This window comes from Eumetopias jubatus, unplaced genomic scaffold, assembly GCF_037043125.1.
Source record: "Eumetopias jubatus isolate StellerSeaLion01/CBP00866 unplaced genomic scaffold, mEumJub1_p1.0 scaffold_12, whole genome shotgun sequence".
Classification (NCBI taxonomy): domain Eukaryota; kingdom Metazoa; phylum Chordata; class Mammalia; order Carnivora; family Otariidae; genus Eumetopias; species Eumetopias jubatus.
Genome location: NW_028274818.1, coordinates 45,656,251 through 45,677,914, shown reverse-complemented (window position 1 = coordinate 45,677,914; position 21,664 = coordinate 45,656,251). Strand labels below are relative to the sequence as shown.

General features: G+C 40.2%; 2 protein-coding genes across 6 annotated transcripts in view; one reads left to right on the top strand and one right to left on the bottom strand.

Annotated features, from left to right (window-relative positions):
- Positions 1 to 19,569, bottom strand: part of SWT1 (SWT1 RNA endoribonuclease homolog) — a 106,645-nt gene extending 87,076 nt beyond the window's left edge. For 3 of the 4 annotated variants that reach the window (XR_015766450.1, XM_028121533.2, XM_088016861.1), the window contains exons 1-5: positions 19,435 to 19,569; positions 15,954 to 16,043; positions 12,979 to 13,059; positions 10,118 to 10,176; positions 3,747 to 4,476 (exon numbers count right to left, since the gene is read on the bottom strand). Coding sequence is in view for 3 of the 4 variants with exons in the window: in XM_028121533.2 (XP_027977334.1) it covers positions 3,747 to 4,476; positions 10,118 to 10,176; positions 12,979 to 13,059; positions 15,954 to 16,034 (951 nt within the window). In the remaining variant the exon portion in view is untranslated. Of the gene's footprint in view, positions 1 to 3,746; positions 4,477 to 10,117; positions 10,177 to 12,978; positions 13,060 to 15,953; positions 16,044 to 19,429 lie in introns of all 4 variants that reach the window. The other variant, XM_028121534.2, reaches the window with a different exon arrangement.
- Positions 19,570 to 19,762: 193 nt separating this feature from the next.
- TRMT1L (tRNA methyltransferase 1L) overlaps positions 19,763 to 21,664 on the top strand; it is a 51,947-nt gene continuing 50,045 nt past the window's right edge. For both annotated transcript variants that reach the window (XM_028121548.1, XM_028121547.1), the window contains exon 1: positions 19,763 to 20,239. In XM_028121548.1, coding sequence (XP_027977349.1) covers positions 19,999 to 20,239 — 241 coding nt within the window. In that variant the 5' untranslated portion in view covers positions 19,763 to 19,998. The remainder of the gene's footprint in view (positions 20,240 to 21,664) is intronic.

Genomic DNA, 21,664 nt, shown 5'->3' with positions numbered 1-21,664 from the left:
ACAAGGGTAGAGGGCCAGAGGTTTGTGTTTTAATTTTCTCTTTTAGCAGAGGTTGAAAATCTACTAATTCCAAGTTTTCACTGGCACTTTTGCTAAGAAGATGGGACTTACCTGACCCTCTGTACAGGTAATAGGGAACTCAGAAAAAGCCACTACTAAACCATATCATCTTCTAAGAATTCTCCAACATAACACCAAACTCACACATATTTTACAGGCAGCTATACATGGTATAAATTACATACGCTCTTTAAAAAAGTGTATCATACGTTGCTTTCCTGGGAATTCGGCTGCCATCCTAACTTCCCAACATCAGTCCTCGCATGGTATATATAACACCATATACATCACACACAAAAGTTCCTAATAGCTTTACTGTCCCCATGACCCTGGATTTTACAATCCCTTCTCCCTCTGACTTTAAATCTCACCAGATCCCTAAGGTCCTCTCCGGCTAAGAAGTGCCAAACAAGCTAGAGATTATTATCAGAATTTCCTACAGTACTCCTGATATTTGAAGTCTTATTGTTTACTTAGGTCATTACTACCCTTCACTGTCTTTGACCACAGGCCACTTCCAGGGACGTCAGTAAATTTTCTATCACTCCTCCAAACCAGGAAAGTTCTTGTCAGTTGCTCCTGAAGACCTCTCCCTATTAAAAGAGAAAGTCTCAGTGGGCATTTATTTAACTGTTTGCCTCCTCCTACCATGCTTTAGTAAATAAATGAATTGGGATACAGCCCTCCCTGGGGATGGCAAATGGGAGTATCAATAATGAGAGTGACAATGGTTTTATCTACTGGAGTGATTCTGACCTGAAAACCAGATTACCCTGCTTCCCTGATTATGTTTCAGTGGCTTTCCATACCCTCTGCAGGATACAAAACGAAACAAAACCTTTCCCATGGGATACAAAGTAATCCATTGTCTGAACCCTGGCTTCCTCTTCCACTTCCTCTCCTATACACAGATTTCCTACACATCTCAACTCTAGTCATACGGAACAACTTAAGTGCCCATGTACACTCTTGTCATGCAACCTCACGACTGTACCATTAGGATGCTGGCCCTTTATCCTGGTAGGACTCTTATTCCTTGCTCTACACACCCTTCACTACCAAGCGCAAGAATCTCCACCTTGGTGAGCCTTTCCTGAACTCACTCCCAAATTTATACTAACACCAGCCCAATTCTTAGTGCTCTTTTATTTCACTGAATTGCAACTGTATTTGTCTACTAATCTGCCTCCCTGGGCACTTCCTAAGGGTAAAGATCATCTTATTCATCTCTAAATCCCTAGAACCTAGAAATGTACCTAATACATAACAAGTAGCTTTAATGTATGATGAACTGTTGAATTGCTACCTCATAGGTCTGTAAGGATTTAGTGGGATGCTGTTTATAAAAGTGTCCTATAAACCATAAATCTTAGAACATTAGTTTGCAACGGTGAAGGGAGGGTGCAAAGGGGTCTCTACAGAGGACTATAAAACTTAAGAAACAAAAGAAGCTATTTTCTCTTAGGAAAGCATAACAGGATTACTAAATAACAGGATTACCAAATCCAGAAAATAACTATTATTTCCTTATAAAGTACACTCATCATTTTAGGAAGATAATTATCTATTGAGGAACTCGTGGGGAAAACAACAAATGTAATATTAAGAAGATTAGCTACTGTCAATAATATGCTAAAGAGAATATATTCAAGATAAGAACAATATTTATTTGCTGTTCCTGTGTCTAAATGACTTTAAGTCCGATAAGACTGGTATCAAAGGAACAGTTGATAAGGAGTTTTAATTCCAGTAACTGGAAAGTAATCATGCAAAAATTGCTTCTCCTACAACTTAATATTCATGCTATGTACCTCTTTTGATTTATGTGGTAATTCTATTTAGAGACTAAAAGAAAACTGTAAGGTAGGGGCACCTGGGTGGCTCAGTCAGTTAGGCGTCTGCCTTCCGTTTGGGTCATGATCTGGGGGTCCTGGGATCGAGCCCCGCATCAGGCTACCTGCAGTGGGGAGTCTGCTTCTCCCTCTGCCTGCTGCTTCCCCTGCTTGTGCTCCCTCTGTCAAATAAATAAATAAAATCTTAAAAAAAAAAAAAGGAAAGAAACTGCATGGTATACTGCAGGGGACTGCTCATGCTGTTCTTTAGATACATAGTACAGGGTAACGAACATCAAGCAATGACACAAAGATGTTCAACGAACATACTCCCAACTTCAAATTCTATTCTCACATTTTACACTAGAGAACTGCTTATAACTCAGAAAAACTGGAGCTTTAAGAAAGCAATAAAAAGAACAAACTCAATTGTTTCCTTCTTTGGACTCCTTCAAGTTCACTGAATAAGAAGTACTCTCTCCAGCTCTTCCAGCCTCCCTAGCTACAATCCCTCTGTTTTTCCTAAGAGTATCTTACACTGCAATCTATAGTCTTCATTCCTAAAAGGAGGTGGGCTCAACCAGCCTTGTTTTGTTTTAAGATTTTGTTTATCTTAGAGACAGAGCACGAGCAGCAGGGGAGGAGAGGAGGGGGAGAGACAGACTCCACACTGAGCGCAGAGTCCAATGCAGGGCTCAATCCCACGACCCTGAGATCATAACCTAAGCCGAAATCAAAAGTCGGCCACTTAACCTACTGAGCCACCCAGGCGCCCCTCAACCAGCCCTGTTTAAGAGCAGGCTCTAAATTTCAGTCTGTCAAAAGTTCTGAAGTTCCAAAGGTTCAAAAGTTCTCTTAAAGGTAAATAATGTTATTTGCCACACAAACAAGGCTTTAGAGATGAGGTTCTCAAATTAGTCCACATGCTGATTTACTACATAACTTAAAAGCAAAATAGATGTGACAAGTTTTCCAACCTGGATCTCTGTATATGCAGTTCCCTTTGCCAGAAGCATTCTTGCTTCTCCCATCCCACCCCACCTGGCCTTCATCTGATTAACTCCTTTTCATTCTTTAGCTCTCAGGTTCAATGTTACCCCCTCCAGTAAACCTTTCTTAAGGATTCCTTCTACAGCGTACCAAAGCCATTACTCCCGGCTCTGTATTCCCATGTTAAGTGATAGGTACTTATCAGACTTAAGGTGATCGACTGCTTGTGTGTCTCCTCACATGAAGAAGTCCCTGGAAGCAGAGACCGTGAATGCAGTACCTGGCATACTGTAGCACTCCAAAAATAATTGTCAAAGGAATAGCTATTCAGAATATTGACCCCTGGATGTTCTATAGTACCCAGGGTTACAGAAGAGCCTAAGAGATGGTCACAGTGCTTTTCTTTTTTTTTTTTTTAAAGATTTTATTTATTTATTTGAGAAAGAGAGAGAATGAGAGAAAGCATGAGAGGGAAGAGGGTCAGAGGGAGAAGCAGACTCCCTGCTGAGCAGGAAGCCCGATGTGGGACTCGATCCCGGGACTCCAGGATCATGACCTGAGCCGAAGGCAGTCGCTTAACCAACCGAGCCACCCAGGCACCCGGCCACAGTGCTTTTCTGAAAGGACTGTCTGTAACTGCTTCTGGCTACCTTTTCACACATCATCTTCTATTACAGATCCTTGATACTTGCCAGGATATCTTCCTAAGGAGGTTTGGCATTAAAGGGGTAAAATAAAGGAACTAACATATAGCTTCCTGACTAAACTGGTCAGCTCTCTGATCTTACTCATAATAGAAACAACTCAAACCTGACTATTAAAATTCTTTCCTAAAACCTACATTCTCATTTTGCACCACCTTACCTGGATTAAGTTTTCCCTGGAATTTGAATCACTTTCTTGATGCTCATGATGGTTTTTTCCTTTCCACTCATGAACAGCCTGCTTAGACGTGGAATCTGAAAATAAACGTTCACTTTTGTGCCTGGTCAAATTTAATGAAACTTGGGAGCCTTCGAGGCCTTTTTTCTCCTGCTTAGACTTTGACTTGTTAGACTCTAAACTGAAGACATTTTCTTCTACAAGCTTCTGGAGGGTATCATGGGATTTTACTGGGATTTTGAAACTGATCTTCCTTCTTCTAGATTCAAGGGGTTCCTTAATTATCTTGTTGGAATTATAATCCTGAGGAAAACGGATTCTCTTGAATTTCTCTGAAACACATTTTTCAGAACTGTCCCTAAATTTCTTGTGCCTTTCTTTCTTGAGTTCTTTCACCTTCTCCCGCTGAGCGAGTACATGAGGCCATTGTTTTTCACTTGCCTGGACTTCAGTTTTAGGTTTTACATCTTTGGCCATCTTAGGACTGCTAAGGTTTTTAATTCCATGGTCAGGCTTACTCCTAACATTTGTCAATTTAATATCTTTAATATCTACACATTTACTTAGGTCTTTTTTAGTTCCATGTGAACAAGGACTCTGTGAAATAATTTGATTAGCATTTGAATATGATACTTCTTGGAGCTTAACAGGGCCTTGGGATGAAGAATTGATTTTTGGTCTCCTTCCTGGAGGGTCGGTTTCTACATTCAATCTGTAAAGCAGCACAGAAACCCAATTATTATATTAAATATTATCATTGCAATTATACGTAATTATACATAATATTGCACTGTATTATTTCAGTTAGGAAATGACAGAACTGGTCTGATTCAACTTCATAAAAAATAAGAAATGGCTACGTTAAGAAAGAAGTGAAAGAATTACAAATGGTGTTGGCATAACTGGTCTATTTGGACAAAAACCAAATTTACAGCTTTATATAATACCATGCAACATAAATTCCATATAGATTAAATACTTAAGTGCAAAATAATTACCAAAATTGCTATACTTCATATTAATTCCTTAAAAACCATAGGGGAAAAAAGGGAATATTTACCTGATTTCTTAGTAAGGAGCTTCCTAAACTTAAGAGTGGTGGGAAAAATCACAAAGGAAAATAAATATAAATGACTATTTATGGGGAAGCCTGGCTGGCTCAGTCGAAAGAGCATGTGACTCTTGATCTTGGGGTCATGAGTTTGAGCCCTAGGTTGGGTGTAGAGATTACTTAAATAAAATTTTAAAAATAAATAAATGACTATTTACTTTAAAACTTTAGCGTATTAAAAAATAAAATTTTTTAAACTAGGAAATGGTTGTTATATATGTGTATATATATCATGTTATGTTATATATATGTGTGTACATATATATATTATAAGGTTTATTTGCCTTAGTAAATGAAAAGCTCATCAAAAAGTACTGACTCTAGAACAGGACATAAACAGAAAATTGCTAATGAGGAAAAGGGATTGGCTAACAGATATTTGGGGGAAAAAGTTTGACTTCCCTAGTAATCACAGACTTTCTAATTATAACAGCATACCATTTTCTTCTATCAAATTAGCAAAGATTTTAAAATAACATTAAATACTGGCGAGGGGTTGAAAAATGGACCCTTTCATGGTAGAAATGCAAAATGATATGAGTTCCACAAAGGTGGGGCACCTGGGTGGATCAGGTGGTGAAGTGTCTTGATTTCGGCTCAGGTCATTGATCTCAGGGTGGTGAGATTGAGCCCTGCATCAGGCTCAGCATGGAGCCTGCTTAATTCTCTCTCCCTCCCCTTCTGCCCTTCGCCCCCACTCCCCTGCTTGTACACTCTCTCTCTCTAAAAAAAAAAAAAAAAGAGTTCTACAAAGGAATTTGAGGGGTGCCTGGGTGGCTCAGATGGTTGGGCATCCGCCTTCGGCTCAGGTTGTGATCCCAGAGTCCTGGGATCAAGTCCTGCATTGGGCTCCCTGCTGGGCGGGGAGCCTGCTTCTCTCTCTGCTTCTCCCTCTCTCTCTCTGACTCTTATGAATAAATAAAACAAAAAAAAAAGGAATTTGATAATTAAGAATTCTAAAAATGTTCATATTCTTTGACTTCCTAGTAATTCCCATTTTAGAAATCTACACCAAGGTGAAAAAAATTAAAAATGGACTAAAATCTTTTTTAAAATTTAGGATTATTTATAATAGCAAAAAGTAAGATAACAGGGTAAATTCTAAAATTTTGGAAATGACTAAGAAATATGCCATTCTACCAAAATGATAGAATATCATGGTCATTTTAAATGATGTTTATGAAAGTTTTCAATGATCTAACAAAACATGTTATAATATTAAGCAAAAATCAAGCAGGGCACAAACCTGTATATATAATGTGGTCTCAACAATTTAAACAAATACAGTAAAAAGTTTAGAAAGGAATATGCTAAAATGTTAGAAGTAGCAATAGCTAGAGGTGATATTTTCCTGCTTCATAAAAGTAGATACTACTTTGTAGTCAGAAAGAAAGGTGAAAAAATTTCAATGAAACACAATGCATTAATTTATATCAATAAATCCTTGAGGGCCTTCTAAGTGCCTGTCACTCTGCTAGGACCTGAAGGCCGTGGAGGACACATCCAATAGAGTTCTGACCCAATTAGCTTACAGTCTGGTAGGGGAGAAAGAGACACTAAACAGTTGATTTCTCAAATAATTATATGAGCAAACTATAAACACCTCAGAGTTTTTATAGGGTTTTACCTGAGTCTTCATTGGATTTTATTTTCTTTCCATTATTATTTATCTGTTAGTAAATGATGATAAAACAAAACTTGAAATTTTAATAGGGCTCTGGCTTCTAATAGTATACCACGTTTAAGATGTCAACTGTATTAAAGAAAAACCAGGAGAACAACACACAAAACGTAACTCAAAAATATTAATGGGACCCTGTAGTTCTCTGAGCATTTTCATATTCTTTTTTAAGATTTTATTTATTTATTTTTGTGAGAGAGAGAATGAACAAGTGGGGGAGGGGCAGAGGGAGAAGCGGACTCGCCGCTGAGCAAAGAGCCCAATGCAGAACTCGATCCCAGGACCCTGGGATCATGACCTGAGCCGAAGGCAGACGCTTAACTGACGGAGCCACCTAGGTGCCCCTTCATATTCCTTTTTATTTGTTCTTCACAGCAACGCTGTGCTGCATGTTTTATAGCCATCTATGCGCCACGGTCTGTATGGTCATAATTAATGAAAACTCAGTAATACAATACCTTTTAAAAGACCAACAAAATTAAATCTTAAAACTACCTCTTATCAACTAGTCTTGCAAAATACTAGATTGTGATAAAGCAGTTTTATATTTGTAACCCAAAATACTAAAGTTCTGATATCTTTTTAGATGTAAGTTAGACATGGAGCAAATACTTATTTTTTTAAATACTTATCTTTTATGAATGACAGTATAAAATCAATATTCAGCTGAAGTTGAAACACCATCCTAGATGAACTCTTGTCATATAATAATGTGAAATTTTGTCAAAACTTTATTATTATACTTAGACTATGTAAAAATTTAGTAGCCATTTTAAAATATGATATACTTCAGGAACAATTTCTCAACACTATCAGCTGTTAGACTGCTCTGTTGGTCATCATAATGTTCACTTAGGATACTGAATTATATACTTAGTTTCAACTTAGCTCAATTGAAGAATAAATTACTTTTTGGCTAATTCTGCCAATAATGGGTCTTGCTGGTGGCAATGTTGCCAACTATCTAACGGTAACTGAAGCAAAACTTCTCACCTCTTCAATTCCTGGGCTTAAAAAGATTTGGCCAGTCTTTTTAATCATCAAGTGGTCAATCATCACTGGTCAATCATCAACAGTGATGATGCAACTTAGTGAAGAAATACCACAAACTGAAAGTGCACTGCTCAGGGAAATGCTTTCTGAATATTTTCAAAAGCATACTTAAGATTGTTGCCCTTAATTTAAGAAACAAAACAGATGAACCCAGGGGAAGAAGGAAAAATAAGATGAAAACAGAGGGGGAGACAAACCAAAGAGACTCTTAACTATAGGAAACAAACTGAGGTTTGCTGGAGGGGAGGTGGGTCGGGGATGGGGTAACTGGGTGATGGGCATTGAGGAGAGCACATGATGTGATGAACACTGGGTGTTATATGCAACTGATGAATCACTGAACTCTACCCCTGAAACTAATAATATAAGTTGATTTTAAATTAAAAAAAAAAGATTGTTGCCCTTGCTGATATTTTCATTGCTAATACATCTGTATGTATTCAAACCACGGATTGAGAATTGTGGTAATGGAACGATGTAAGTAGCTTTCAGGGTGACAAAATTCTGATTTTTCATCTGCACCCTCAGCTTTCACTGCACACCAATTTTGGAACCATCCCTAGAGCTGAATAGGGAGATTTTTACAGAAGATGCCATATACCATAAAGAAATACTTATAACCTTTAGGCAAATAAGTTTGTTTACTTCTCCAATGAATAAACAACAACAGCAAATGAACCACATTCAATGCAGGCAACCAATGGTTGTTAGAAGTTCTGCACTGTTGACACTGATGTTTGCAAAGCACAGTAGGACAGCTTTCTTTTGTCCAAGCAACCTTTTCAGTATATAATAGCTCCTATCCCATATTGTTAAAACACATGACAAAGCAGTTTTAAAATATCTTGTATGCCATATAGTTTGTCTTTGACAAGAGAAAATTTCACTACAAGTTTTATCTAGAGAGCTTACCAATAGCTGAAAGCAAATATTCAGATAGTAACAATAAATCCAAATGCCACGCCTTGTTCACATCACTGACGTCCTTACTCTCAGTAGATATGATGATAACCCACACAATGGCATGGTCATTGATCACACATGGGTTCAGGAATGCAAAAATGCTGCAGTAGGCATTTGACTATTCAGTGTTGCAAGAGATGAAGCCAAATAGCAGATTTGGAGTAAATACTGAAGCCAAGGTGCATTTCATTGCATCCTTGGAATAGTTTAGATCCTATTCTCAAAATAATTCAACAATATTGCTATTTCTTCCTCCCAAAGACTATGTGGACAAGTCTAGGGGAGTAGTATATATAGATCAGAAGTCTATTCATTCCCTTATTCGTATATATAAAATCAAGGGCTAAAAAATGTGCCCTTAATAAGGCTAAAGTGAAAAACCACACAGTGTTTTAGAACTTAAAAAAAAAAATACTAGGAAAAAAGGCATTAAAAATCCATTTTGAAAAAGTTTAGAAACTAATAGTCAGTGTAATGTGAAATATATAACAGAATATACTTCAACAGGTAATAATATAGGAGCAAAGTAGCACAAAGAAAGAGGAGGAGATGATTCAAAAACAAAAACAAAGAAAAACCAAAAGAAAAGCCAGAGGCAAGCTGAATTTTTTGTTTTTAGCAAATATTAACTAAGCTTGCCTGGGAAGCAGAACTTTTATGTATATATTTAATGCCATCTGTATCATTTTCTCATAACTCTTTATTTTTAGAGAAACTATCATCTCATCAACTTTCATCATATGTTATACTTTATATTTACCCCATTAGTGGCAAGAAATGCCTTCACCACAAAGTTCTCTGAAATTTTTATCCAAGAACACAGAAACTAAAGAAAAATAATCCCCATTATTCCTACCATTTTTCCCCAAGTTCTCTAGTTGTAGCCATATCCTATTTAAATAACACAGTTTTAAAACCATAACAATTCCATAATTGACATATTCTCTTCACAGGTGATATATAAAGATAATTTATCTTTGTAACATTTTTAAGCCAGCCACATAACTTCTTCTATTATTATCTGTAACAGAGTTATGTATCTTATAAGGGTGTGTCAAAATCAAATCACCAGAGATAAAAATCTGCATTTTACTTGAAAGTGTCATTTACATAGCACAGAATTGTGATAGACTTTTTATTTCACTCAACTTTTTATTAAATTTACACTAATATTAAGGAAATTCAATAGTCAGGGGCACTGGGTGTCAGTCTGTTAAGTGTCTGCCTTTGGCTCAGGTCATGATCTCGGGGGTCCTGGGATCGTACCCTGAGTCGAGTTGGGCTCCCTGCTCAGCAAGGAGTCTACATCTCCCTCTGCTGCTACCCCCCCACCACTGCTTGTGCTCTCTTGCTGTCTCTCTCTCTCAAATAATAAAATCTTCAAAAAAAAAAAATTCAGTGATCATAACCTGTGCTAGAGCTAGAAATACTGGCATGAAATCAGTACTAGTCAAAGTAAACAAAAAATTTTGCAAATCAAAATATTTAGTCTCACAATTCTAAGCCCCCCAAAGTAAAAGATATCAACAAAAAGGAGGAATTTACCTTTTCAGTTCTTGTCTTCTTTTTACATCACAGTACAAAATGTCTGTATGATCCAATTTCTGAAAGAAAAAAAAAATGTATCATTTAGGAAATAGAAATTGTGCACTGACACTATAGTTACAGGAGAAAGAGACTGGGAGACAATATATTTTTCCACATCTATGTGTTACTGAATAGACTGACACATTTATTTATTTAATCTTTTAATAACCCTGAGACAGGTATTATCATCATCCCCATTTTATAAAGTACTCAAGGCTCAAACAGAGAAAAGTTATCTTCCTCAACGTTACACACAGCAAGTCAGCAGCAGAGCCAGGATTGAAACAAGTTCTCTCTACTATCTCTACTCTCCCAGTCTGTCTCTCCATGTGCTCTGGAGATACAGGCCTAGGCACAAAAGAAGTAAGAGAGAAACAGGATATAGCCCCTGTCCTAAAGACTTAAAGAATAGAGAGAAGACGGATATGTATGAATAATCTAATGAAAGGACATACCTAAGTGTCAAAGCAATAACAATAAGTTGTAAAAGAGTTCAAAACACCAAGCACCAAAAGTTGGAACACACTTAGGAAAAAAGATGGACAAAATATATGCTAAAGATTGAATACAGATTAATAAGTAAAAGAAAAAGTTTTTCTCAGCTAAGAAAGCTTAGGCATTCTAAGATACTGGAGATGACTGGTGTAAATTCAGCAGAGAGAAAATAAACCAGCCTAGTTAGAAGCAGAAGGGCCGTTTTCAGGAAGAAAAAAGAAAACTGGCTAGTTAAGGTGTGACCAAATTTAAGAGCGTCTGGAATGACAGACTAAAAAGTGATTTTTCAACCGGAGAGAAATATATTGAAACCTGTGTTTTAAGAAGGTTAATACAGAAACAATAAATTGAAACAGCAGTGTCATTATACAAATACAAAAACAAATCCTTAAAAAACCGAATTCTGCATTCACACAACCTTCACAACTACTTTCTCTTATTACCCCCGACCATGTAGCTATCCTGACATACACCTAACTTCAACTTGAATGTCGTGAGTTCTTCACCAATCACCCTAGCTTGCACCAGCTTAATGTCTTTTTTAATTATTTGCATGACTCCGGACTTGGTTCTGTTGCTATTAACAATTTGGTGTCCTTGGACAAGTCACTTAACCTCCTGGACCTTAATTTCTGAATCTGAAAGCACAAACACTACATATCTGCCTTGGCTACCTGCAAAAGATATTATAAAGCCAAATATAACCATATATGGGAAAAGACTTAAAAACTCTCTTAATACTTGCAAATGACATATCATATAAAGGGCTAATATCCAAGATCTATAAAGAACTTATCAAACTCAACACCCAAAAAACAAATAATCCAGTCAAGATATGGGCAGAAGACACGAACAGACATTTCTCCAAAGAAGATACACAAATGACCAACAGACACCTGAAAAAATGCTCAACAACACTTGGCATCAAGTAAACAAATCAAAGAAAGAAAAAAAAATGTATCCTTTAGGAAACAGAAATTGTGCAGTGACATTGTGCAATGAGATATGGTATCTGATTGCACTGAAAATTGTGCAATGAGATACCACCTCACACCAGTCAGAATGGCTGAATTAACAAGTCAGGAAACAACAAATGTTGGCAAGGATGTGGAGAAAAGGAAACCCTTTCCAATTTCCCACTGTTGGTGGGAATGCAAGCTGGTGCAGCCACTCTGAAAAACAGTATGGAGGTTCCTCAAAAAGTTGAAAACAGAGCTACCCTACGACCCAGCAATTGTACTACTAGGGATCTACCCCAAAGATACAAATGTAGTGACCCGAAGGGGCACCTGCACCCAATATGCATAGCAGCAATGTCCACAGTAGCCAAACTGTGGAGGGAGCCCAGGTATCCATCAACAGATGAATGGATAAAGAAGATGTGGTGTGTGTATACACACACACACACACACACACACACACACACACACACACACACACACACAGGAATATTACTCAGCCATCAAAAAGGATGAATATTTACCATTTACATCAACGTAGATGGAACTGAAGGGTATTATGCTGAGCGAAATAAGTCAATCAAAGAAAGACAATTATCATACGGTTTCACTCATATGTGGAATATAAGAAATAGTGCAGAGGATCATAGGGAAAGGGAAGGAAAACTGAATCGGAAGAAATCAGAGAAGGAGACAAACCATGAGAAACTCTTAACTATAGGAAACAAACTGAGGGTTGCTGGAGGGAGGTGGAATGGGGGATGACGTAATTGGGTGATAGGCATTATGGAGGGCACGTGATGTGATGAGCATTGGGTGTTATATGCAACTAATGAACTCTACATCTGAAACTAATGATGTACTATATGTTGGCTAACTGAATTAAAAAAAAAACCTCTCTTAATTTATATCCATGTTGTCTAACCCCGCATGATAGGGTCTACCAGCACAAAGAAATAACTTGATAAATGCTTTTTGGTGAGTAGAAGGAAGGAAGAAACCAAACACTGGTTTTCTTTCTGTTGGCTATCACAAAGTATAAAAAGAAAGAGGGGCGCCTGGGTGGCTCAGTCATTAAGCATCTGCCTTCGGCTTGGGTCATGGTCCCAGGGTCCTGGGATCAAGCCCTGCGTTGGGCTCCCTGCTCGGCGGGAAGCCTCCTTCTCCCTCTCCCACTCCCCCTGCTTATGTTCCTTCTCTTGCTGTGTCTCTCTCTGTCAAATAAATAAGTAAAATCTTTAAAAAAAAAAAAAAGAAAAGACGAGTAGAAAAGTAATGGGGGAATTTATATCATAAACCTTCTAATTACACATTAAAACTCTAATATAAATAATATGTAGTTAGTTATAGTATACAAACACTCACCAGTCTTCTCTTCTCTGATGAAACAGACCTTACACAACAAGCTGAACTAGTAGAACTTGAAGTTTTTTTCTCTGTCTTATCCTAAGAATGTCATTTGGAAAAAAGAAAAGCACAAAATAAAGCACATAAGACAGTGTTATTTAACCATTGTTATCATAAACTAACATTCTACATTCATAATAAACTTCAAGGGTGGGGGGAAATGTTTAAAGGCACACAAACTTTGGTAAGAGGGAGGGAAACTCAACTAGAAGGAAGACTCAAGTAGAAATCAGAAGATCTAGGCGCTCCTGAATTAGAGAGGAGACAGGACACAGGTGCTACAGCAGAGGGCCAGCTGACAGCTCAGATAAAGGCGTTGGGAGGAGGCATTGCCGTGGTGGAACTCAGTCTTCTACAAAGCAAAACCATATATCCAGTCATTTCCCAGGGGATCCAAGCTTCAGTAGACCCAGGACAAACTTATTTTGAGGACCTACCGTGTATCAAAGACATTCTAGACGGTGGGGACAGATTAATGAAAACAAAAGTCCCTGCCCTCATGGAGGCTAAAATATCGGGCAGGAATTTACAAATAAACAAGTAATATATTTAGTGAGTCAGACAATGTGCTGGAAAAAAATAAAGCAGAGAAAGAGGACAGGAAGGGCTCGGAGGTGGGCATGGAGGCAGCTGCACTTTTAAACAGGGTAATCAGAAAAGGCCCCACTGATAAGCTGACATCTAACTGGAGACCTGAAGAACTGAAGAAGCCATGTGACTATCTAGGGAAAGAGTTTTCCATTCAAGGGCAAAGCCCCTGAGGCAGGAATGTGCCAGGATTTATTGCTGGAATAGTAGCAAGGAACCACAAAATGGAGAAAGCAATGGGAGAATGAGAAGGAGGCCAGATGGGGAGGGCCAGTTGTTTTGCTGGCCCCAGCTAGGACTTCAGCTGTTACTCTGGGTGAAGTGGGAAAGTACCAGAAAGTACTGAGCAGAGGAGTGACATGATCTGACTTACATTTTAATAGGATCATTCTGGGGGCTTGCTGAGAAGAGAACAATGAGAGGCAAAGGTGGAGGCAGGGAGATAAATTTGGAAACTACTGGAATAATCTGGGGAAGCAAGCTGATTGTCTGGATCGTTGTGATAGCAGAGGAGGTAGTCGGACTCTACATTATTAAGAGAAAGCTGATAGAATTTGCTGATAGACTGGATGCAGGTAGGGGATGACAACCAAGATTTTGGCCCAACCAAATGAAAGAATGGAATTGCAATTTCTAAATAGGGTAAATGAAGCTGGGCACTTGAAAGGTTATAGTTTAAGAAGATGAAGAGGAATCAGCAAAGGACATTTCAAAGCAGTCACTGTAAATGTAAAGGAAATGTAAAGGAAAATCAGGAGAATATGGTATCTCAAAAGCAAAGTGAAGAAAATGTTTCAAGGAGAAGGTGCAATTGGCTATGTCAAATACTGCTGATGGGTCAAGTCAGAGGAAGTCTGAAAATTGACCGATGGATTTAGCAACATGGAAACCGCTGCTGGCCTTGATGAAAGCATATGTGGAGGAGTGATGGCCTGAAAAAGTCTTATTCAAGTAGGTTAGGAGAGAATCGGAGGCGAACTGCAAACGGCATGCCAATTATTAGTGCCAAACTGGGGAATATATAAATCAGAGACACCATGATACTGTATGGCCATACTCCAGGGTCCCCTTTCCTTTTTTTTTTTTTAAAGATTTTATTTATTTATTTGAGACACAGAGATACAGAGAGAGCATGAACAGAGGGAGAGGGAGAAGCAGGCTCCCCACTGAGCTAGGAGCCCGATGCGGGACTCGATCCCAGGACGCTGGGATCATGACCTGAGCTGAAGGCAGACGCTTAACCATCTGAGCCACCCAGGCGCCCCAAGGGTCACCATTCCAATTATCTCTATACCCGGGAGGCCAAATTAGAATCAGAAAGTTAGTAAGCAAAGAACAAACACCAAAAAGTGTAATGATCCCTAGAATACTTTATCCAGGTCATCTAAAGGCCTCATGAACTCATCTGCTAGCAAAGAAATCATTCCCTACTTCCATAGGGAATATTCACCTTTGCTAGACTTTAGTCTCTCATTGTGGATGGTATTACAGCATGAACATTGTCTAATTCTGATGATGCACTATACAGACTATTCAGAGAGTTTATAATAAAACTAATTGCAGGGGGTGGGGCGCCTGGGTGGCTCAGTCAGTTAAGCGTCTGCCTTCGGCTCAAGTCATGATCCCAGGGTCCTCGGATTGAGCCCCACATCAGGCTTCCTGCTCAGCGGGAAGCCTGCTTCTCCCTCTCCCACTCTCTCGCTGTCTCTGTCAAATAAATAAAAACTTGTTTAAAAATCCTTAAAAAAAACTAATTGCAGGGTTTTTTTTGTTTTGTTACATCAGTCACATTGCACTCTTGCGTCCTGGAGACAACACTCAGCTCAATTAATTGAATATCCTAAATTTCATCTAGTAAAATACTTCTTAAAGCAGTGTAAGCATGCATTCCCTACCCTTAGCCTCCCCTGAACAGGATAGCCCATTCTGACTGATGAGCATATAATCTTATTCAATGCTGAGTAAATGACAAAGGTGATGTGCAGAAAGGTCTACTGGTGAGTCATTTCTATGTAAAGGAGAATCTGGGGGACTTAGAGTCAAGTCAGGAATGCCTAGGCAAATTACTTACGTAAGCCTCAGTTCTGGCATTTGTAATAATTGGGATAATAATGGTACCTACCTCATACAGTTGTGAGCAATCAATAAAATGCAAGTAAAGAATGGGGGAGGGAGAATGGGAAAAACAAATTACTTCCCCTGGGTCAGAAGGGCAAAACAAAACATTCACGTATCTCATTTACATATCTCATACACATCTGCATAAAACTGAGGGGTTTTTTTTCATTACATAAAAATGAACCTCAAAAAAAGGTATCTTTGGGTCAGTAAATCAAAATGCTTACTTCTAAGTCAAAGTTGGGTGATGCAGGGGTGCCTTTTCTCCAAGACTTCTCTTTTTCGCCACAAGATTCTCTGTTGGACATTTTGAAAAGCTAAAATAAAAAAAACACATTAGGGGTTTTTTGTTTTAACCACCATCACAACAAAATACATCAGAAATTAGTCTTCTTTCAGTTTTATAAAGACTGGAGTTTTACAAAATGATTTCCATCTTATAACCATTCCAAAGACAACAGGATTCTCTCATTGTTCCACTTTATTTCACTTACAGTCTCCCTCATAATGATCTCTTCCTCTCCTTCAATTTCATCTACCACCTTTTTAGGAATGACCTCTCAAAACTGTGCCTTTAGCCCTGACCTTCTCTCTCAAGCTTCAGATCACCATTTTCAACTGCCTATAGGACTGCTGTATTTTGCCCAGCCTATGCCTCAAAACCAATTCGTTCTTTTTTTTTTTTAAAGATTTTATTTATTTATTTAACAGAGATAGAGCACAAGTAGGCAGAGAGGCAGAGGGAGAAGCAGGCTCTCCGCCGAGCAGGGAGCCCAATGCAAGACTCGATCCCAGGACCCTGGGATCATGACCTGAGCCGAAGGCAGCCGCTCAACCAACTGAGCCACCCAGGCGCCCCAAAACCAATTCATTCTAAGTCTTTATTTTCCTGACACACCCTCCATTCAACTTAGTGTGTTACAGAAGAATACTGTGCTGGAATCGAAAGGCCAGAGAATGGGAACCTCATCAGGTCTGCTGGGACGGGAAGATATAAAAGGAGTCTAGCAGCAAAGCCCAAAGGAGAGTTTATTGCTGATAGTGACACATATGGAAACTAGGAATGTAAGAAAGGCTAGAAAACAGGCAATTTCAAGAACTCATGGTCAGTCGTGACCACAGTAAGTGAAGTCCTATAAAAGAATGATCAAATCAAACTTTTAGAATGGTTCGATGAATATAAAGAAAATGCTGACAGCTAAGAGAAAATCTAATAAAAATTAAAGAATATTTAATATACACTTCTAAGAACGATCCCAATTTACCCCAAAATTTTGCTTTGTAAGATAATGTATGGCAACAACTGAATTCACAGCTCAGCTTCCAGATTAGAGGAATAATCTTTTCTCCTTCTTCTTCCAAAGATTCTATTCCATGTTGGGGAAAGGTACAATAAAAATAATAATAAATTCTATGAAATGAACTGTTTAGAGGCAATGGACTACTTATGTTAACTACTACAATTTAAACTGATCCACGTTCATCTTACGTTGTTGCTTTGAATACAAAATAAGGCTAAATTTCAACCTCTCAGCCATAAGCCAATTGAAAAAAAATCTCTGCAGATAGTGGACTATCAGAGGAAAAACACATATATGTTTACCATGACAAATGTTTTGTAACAGTGTGAAATTCGTGATTTCATGAAAATCAAAGTATCAACTCAAAAGGGAGACTTCCTGAGTCGGCCAGCCTCCGAAGTGGCTCCTGATGATCTCTGCTGCCAATTACACTCAGGTGAGTCCTCTCATACTAAATAGTGCTGGCCTGTGACACCAATAGGAACTGCCATATGGCAGTATGTGGCTAGGTCATATAAGACACTGTGGCTTGTGTTTTTCTCTCACTCTAGGGAAAGCCAGCCACCATATCATGAGGACAATCAAGTAGCCCATGGAACTGAAGCCCACTGCCAAAAAAGAACCAACTGCCAAGCATGTGAGCGGGCCAGCTTTGAAGCTAATCCTGCAGCCCTAATCAAGCCTTTGAGTGGAAGCATCCCTGGCTGATATCTTCACTGCAACCTCCTGAGACTCAGAACCAGGTCCACCCAGAAAGCCACTTCTGAATTCCTAAGGCACAGAAACTGTGAGGTAATGTTTATTGTTGCTTTAAACCACTAAGTTTTAGGATACCTTAGGCAGCAATAGATGAGTAATACAGTCACTTAACATAATCTTCAAACTTTGAAGATTCCTTTTTTTAGAATGTCTCAAGAGCATAGACCATGCTTAAAAATTCTTATTAAAATTCCCATAGAATCCACACGCTAAAATCTAACCCTTTTCATCTTCCGGTTTCCAGCTGGCGTTAAATAATGAGAGTGATACAGTGAATCAAGCTTTCAATTAACCATCTAGCCTTTTGGAAATAGAAAAAAAATCAATGACGCTTTGATGATGTACAAATATTATTAGCCACTACTCATTCCCGTAGATTATAACGTGTCATTTTCCATTTTTAACTGACTGTTAAGAGCAATGAGGCTGTTATACATTCAGGAAAACTAGTTAAAAGTTGGGGTGGGCTGAGCATGGCACTTAGTTTCTGCTGGGGTCCTAATCTCGGGCAGGTGGGATCAGCCCCGCCTCTAACTCAGCACTTGTCCAGGAGGCGGCTTGGGAGTCTCTCTCTCCTTCTCCCTCTGCCCCCTACCCCCACTCGCGTGCTATCTCTTAAAATAAATAAATATTTTTTTAAAGTTGAGGTTGAAGGCATTGAGGACTTTAGAACTATAACTCACCAGGGAAGGAGGGGGGAAAGCCTACAGGTACACTTCCTAACTACTGGGGGGTTGGGAGGTGGTAACTAATTCTGTTACATTTTCAAAGTGCCAAATAATCACACTTGCTCTCACCTGGGCTCCGAAACAAGTAGGAAATAGACCAATGATATAGGTAGGCATTAAATATCAGCTTTATGAACTAGGAAAAACCCAGCTGGAAGTGTGAGTCTCCTAAGACTAAAAGGGGCTTCCCTCATCCTTCCCTGCTGCCTATAACATATAACATTCGGACCAGTCCGGGAAGAAAGAGCAGCCAGAAAACTCAAGTTTTCCTCTGCCTGCGCCAGGGGCGTGAATGCGTGAGACTTAAGTTCAAGCAGGCCGGAGAGTAAAGGGAAGAGAAGTACGCGGGCCAGAGGACTCACTGGCAAACGCCGTGTGGAATCTGAATCGCATCAACCAGATGCCGCAAAGCTCAACACACTCAGAGCTCTGGTTATTAAGTCTAACTACAAGCGTAGGGCGCGCGCACAAACACAGACTCTTCTCTACCCACAGAACCCCTACAACCACAGGGCAGTGCTGATGATAACAGGAATATGTAAGTTAAAGCAAAATAAAGACAAAAGGAGACGTGTTCAGGTCACGGTGTGGATGAGGGTGCGAAAGGAAGCGCGGAGCCCGATTCCAAATCAACCAGACTAGCGAGGAAGCTAGTTAGCTGCTCGTAAGCCACAGCGGCCGAGGCTCCGCAGGAAGAACCAGACTCTCGCTCGGAGCGAGGGGCAACTCCAGAGGCAGAGCCGACCAGAACCACACCCTTCACTGAGCGGACTCAACCCCGGATCCGCCTACAGAGTCGCCCCGCCCAGGCTTGAGGGGCCTCTGGAATCCTCTGGCCGGCTGGCCCCCCGCTAGGATACTGGAGGGAGAGGTTGGGAACCTGCCCAGCAAAACGTCAACTAGCGCCCCAGTTACCTTACCAGCGCCCGCAGCGGTGGCGACTCCGGAGGCCCAGACCAAGAAAAAGGGTCCCCCCCCGACCCGATCCTCGCTGGGAAATGTAGTCCTGCACTCGGACCCAGACTACTACTCCGACGCTCCGAGCGTTTGTTTAGCTTTGCATTTACTTCCTCCAAGGATTGGAACTCCGGCTCCGCCCCAGCTGGCGCGCTGCACCCTGGGTACTGTAGTCTTGATTCGCTTCCTTGGTTGACGGCTGGAACGGAGACGCACCGCGGAAGCAGAACTCTCTTATCTCATTGGACGCCGTCCCGACTACGTTTCTGCGCAGGCTGTGGTGGCGTCGTAACGCCTCGGGGAAAGGGAAGCGGATGGGACTGCGAATCGCTGCCTCTGGCTTTTTATTTTTCTGCTGACAGGATTTGGTCACTGGTTCTTCATCTTTTGTCTGTTGCACGCATCCAGCCCTTCCCATTTGCTTTCCCACTCCTTGGATCCAGCCCTCTGGGCATTCACGCCAGTTCTCTCACCCCGCCGTGAGCCCCTCCTGGTCCCCGGGCGGGCCTGGCACGGAGGCGGTAACTATGGAGAATATGGCGGAGGAGGAGCTGCTAACGCAGGAGAAGGAGGAGGTGGAGGTGGCCCAGGTCCAGGTCCCGACCCCGGCCCCGGACTCGGCTCGGGTCCCAGCTCCCGCCCCGGATTCGGCCCCGGCCCCGGACTCGGCTCCGACTCCGGCCTCGGCTCCAGCCCCAGCCCCTGCCCTGGCCCAGGCTCCGGCCCTGTCCCCGTCCCTAGCCTCTGCCCCTGACGAGGCTGAAAGCAGTAAGTGCAGGAGGCCTAGATCTTTCTGCCGCAAAAGAAGCGAGAAAGTGCGCCTTGCTGGGGAGTAGGGGAGGCCCTTCTTCACTGGGATGGTTTAATGGGGAAAGGCAGGTTTAGGGATGTGGGGGGAGGAAGGAGGGACCCGTGTAGTGGGTAAAGCGGGTACAGAATGGGAGAAGGCACAAACCTCGAGGACATCATGGTGAGGGATTTGTGGAGGCCAGGAGTGCTGCAGATAAAAGGAAATAATGAGGTTGAGGGCTTCTTCGTTAAAGGGGGTCTTTTTGTGCTACGAAGATAGAAATTACACTAATTTGGTAGTTTCCCTCTCAGCCCCGTCTGCCATGGTTCACTAAAATCCTTCAAAATGTGACATGGTAACTAAGGCAGCCTGTTTACTATAGTAGATCCTAGCTGCCAAGACTTAGAAACCATTGCTATCAACTAGTTTTTATGCTCGATATACACAAATAGATGGGTTTTTCTTATTATTTAATTTTCTTTAGCAGCTTGCTTCCAAAAAGAATTTGAGGCTGATAAGTAGTTTAAGAAAAGATCGACTAAATTATGGATGTCTTCCCTTAGTCATAAATATCAATGGAGTTTTGCACTCCGTTCCATCAGAAGTGGACTGTTGAAAATTAATAGCCCGTGTTACTGTGCTAATGTATGTGTTTGCATGTTTTCTAAGTGGTGATTTATTGGACCATAAAGAGAAACCCTTAAAAATCTTCTGAACACTTTTAAGTGTAAAGTCTAAGAAAGTTTTTTTTTTAATTATTTTGTGGTCCATAAATTGACCCTTATGCTCTTTCTGAATTATAACAAAATAAATTAGTTCATTTTCTTTCCTACTTCTGGGACAGTTGCGAATTTAATATTTATACAACACTTGGGTAGTTGTAGTCTGATAGAGTTACTTTGAAATTTTAAAGCCACATAAAAATTGTTATAGTAGATTAAAGAGTAGAGCTGACTGGGTCTCAGTTTCCTCATCTGTAAATTATGGGGAAATTAATTAAATGATTTAAGTCCTTTTTAAAAAAAGAGTAGAGCTGATCACAGAAAAGACAAAGAAGGCATGCCTCAGGTATGCCTCTCCTCATATAAGATCAGAGCTAGTAGGTGCAAAATAAGGACAGTAGTTTCTTCACCCACAACAACGGGGGGGGGGGGGGGGGCAGTGGTACACTCGCCTGCCCTCCTCACCTCTAGATTGAATTTGTTTGTATTAATCAGAATTAGTTCAGCAGCTTTAGGGAATGTGTGCTTTCTCCACCTCCCCACCAGCAAGAATGTTAAACATAGTTTGGGAAGATATATATTCCAAAATTTAAAGTATGTAATTTGAAGAATGTATGATGTTTGAGAAACCTGAAAAATGCATTACTGGGGCAAATATGTAATGATTGAGAAATCTGAAAT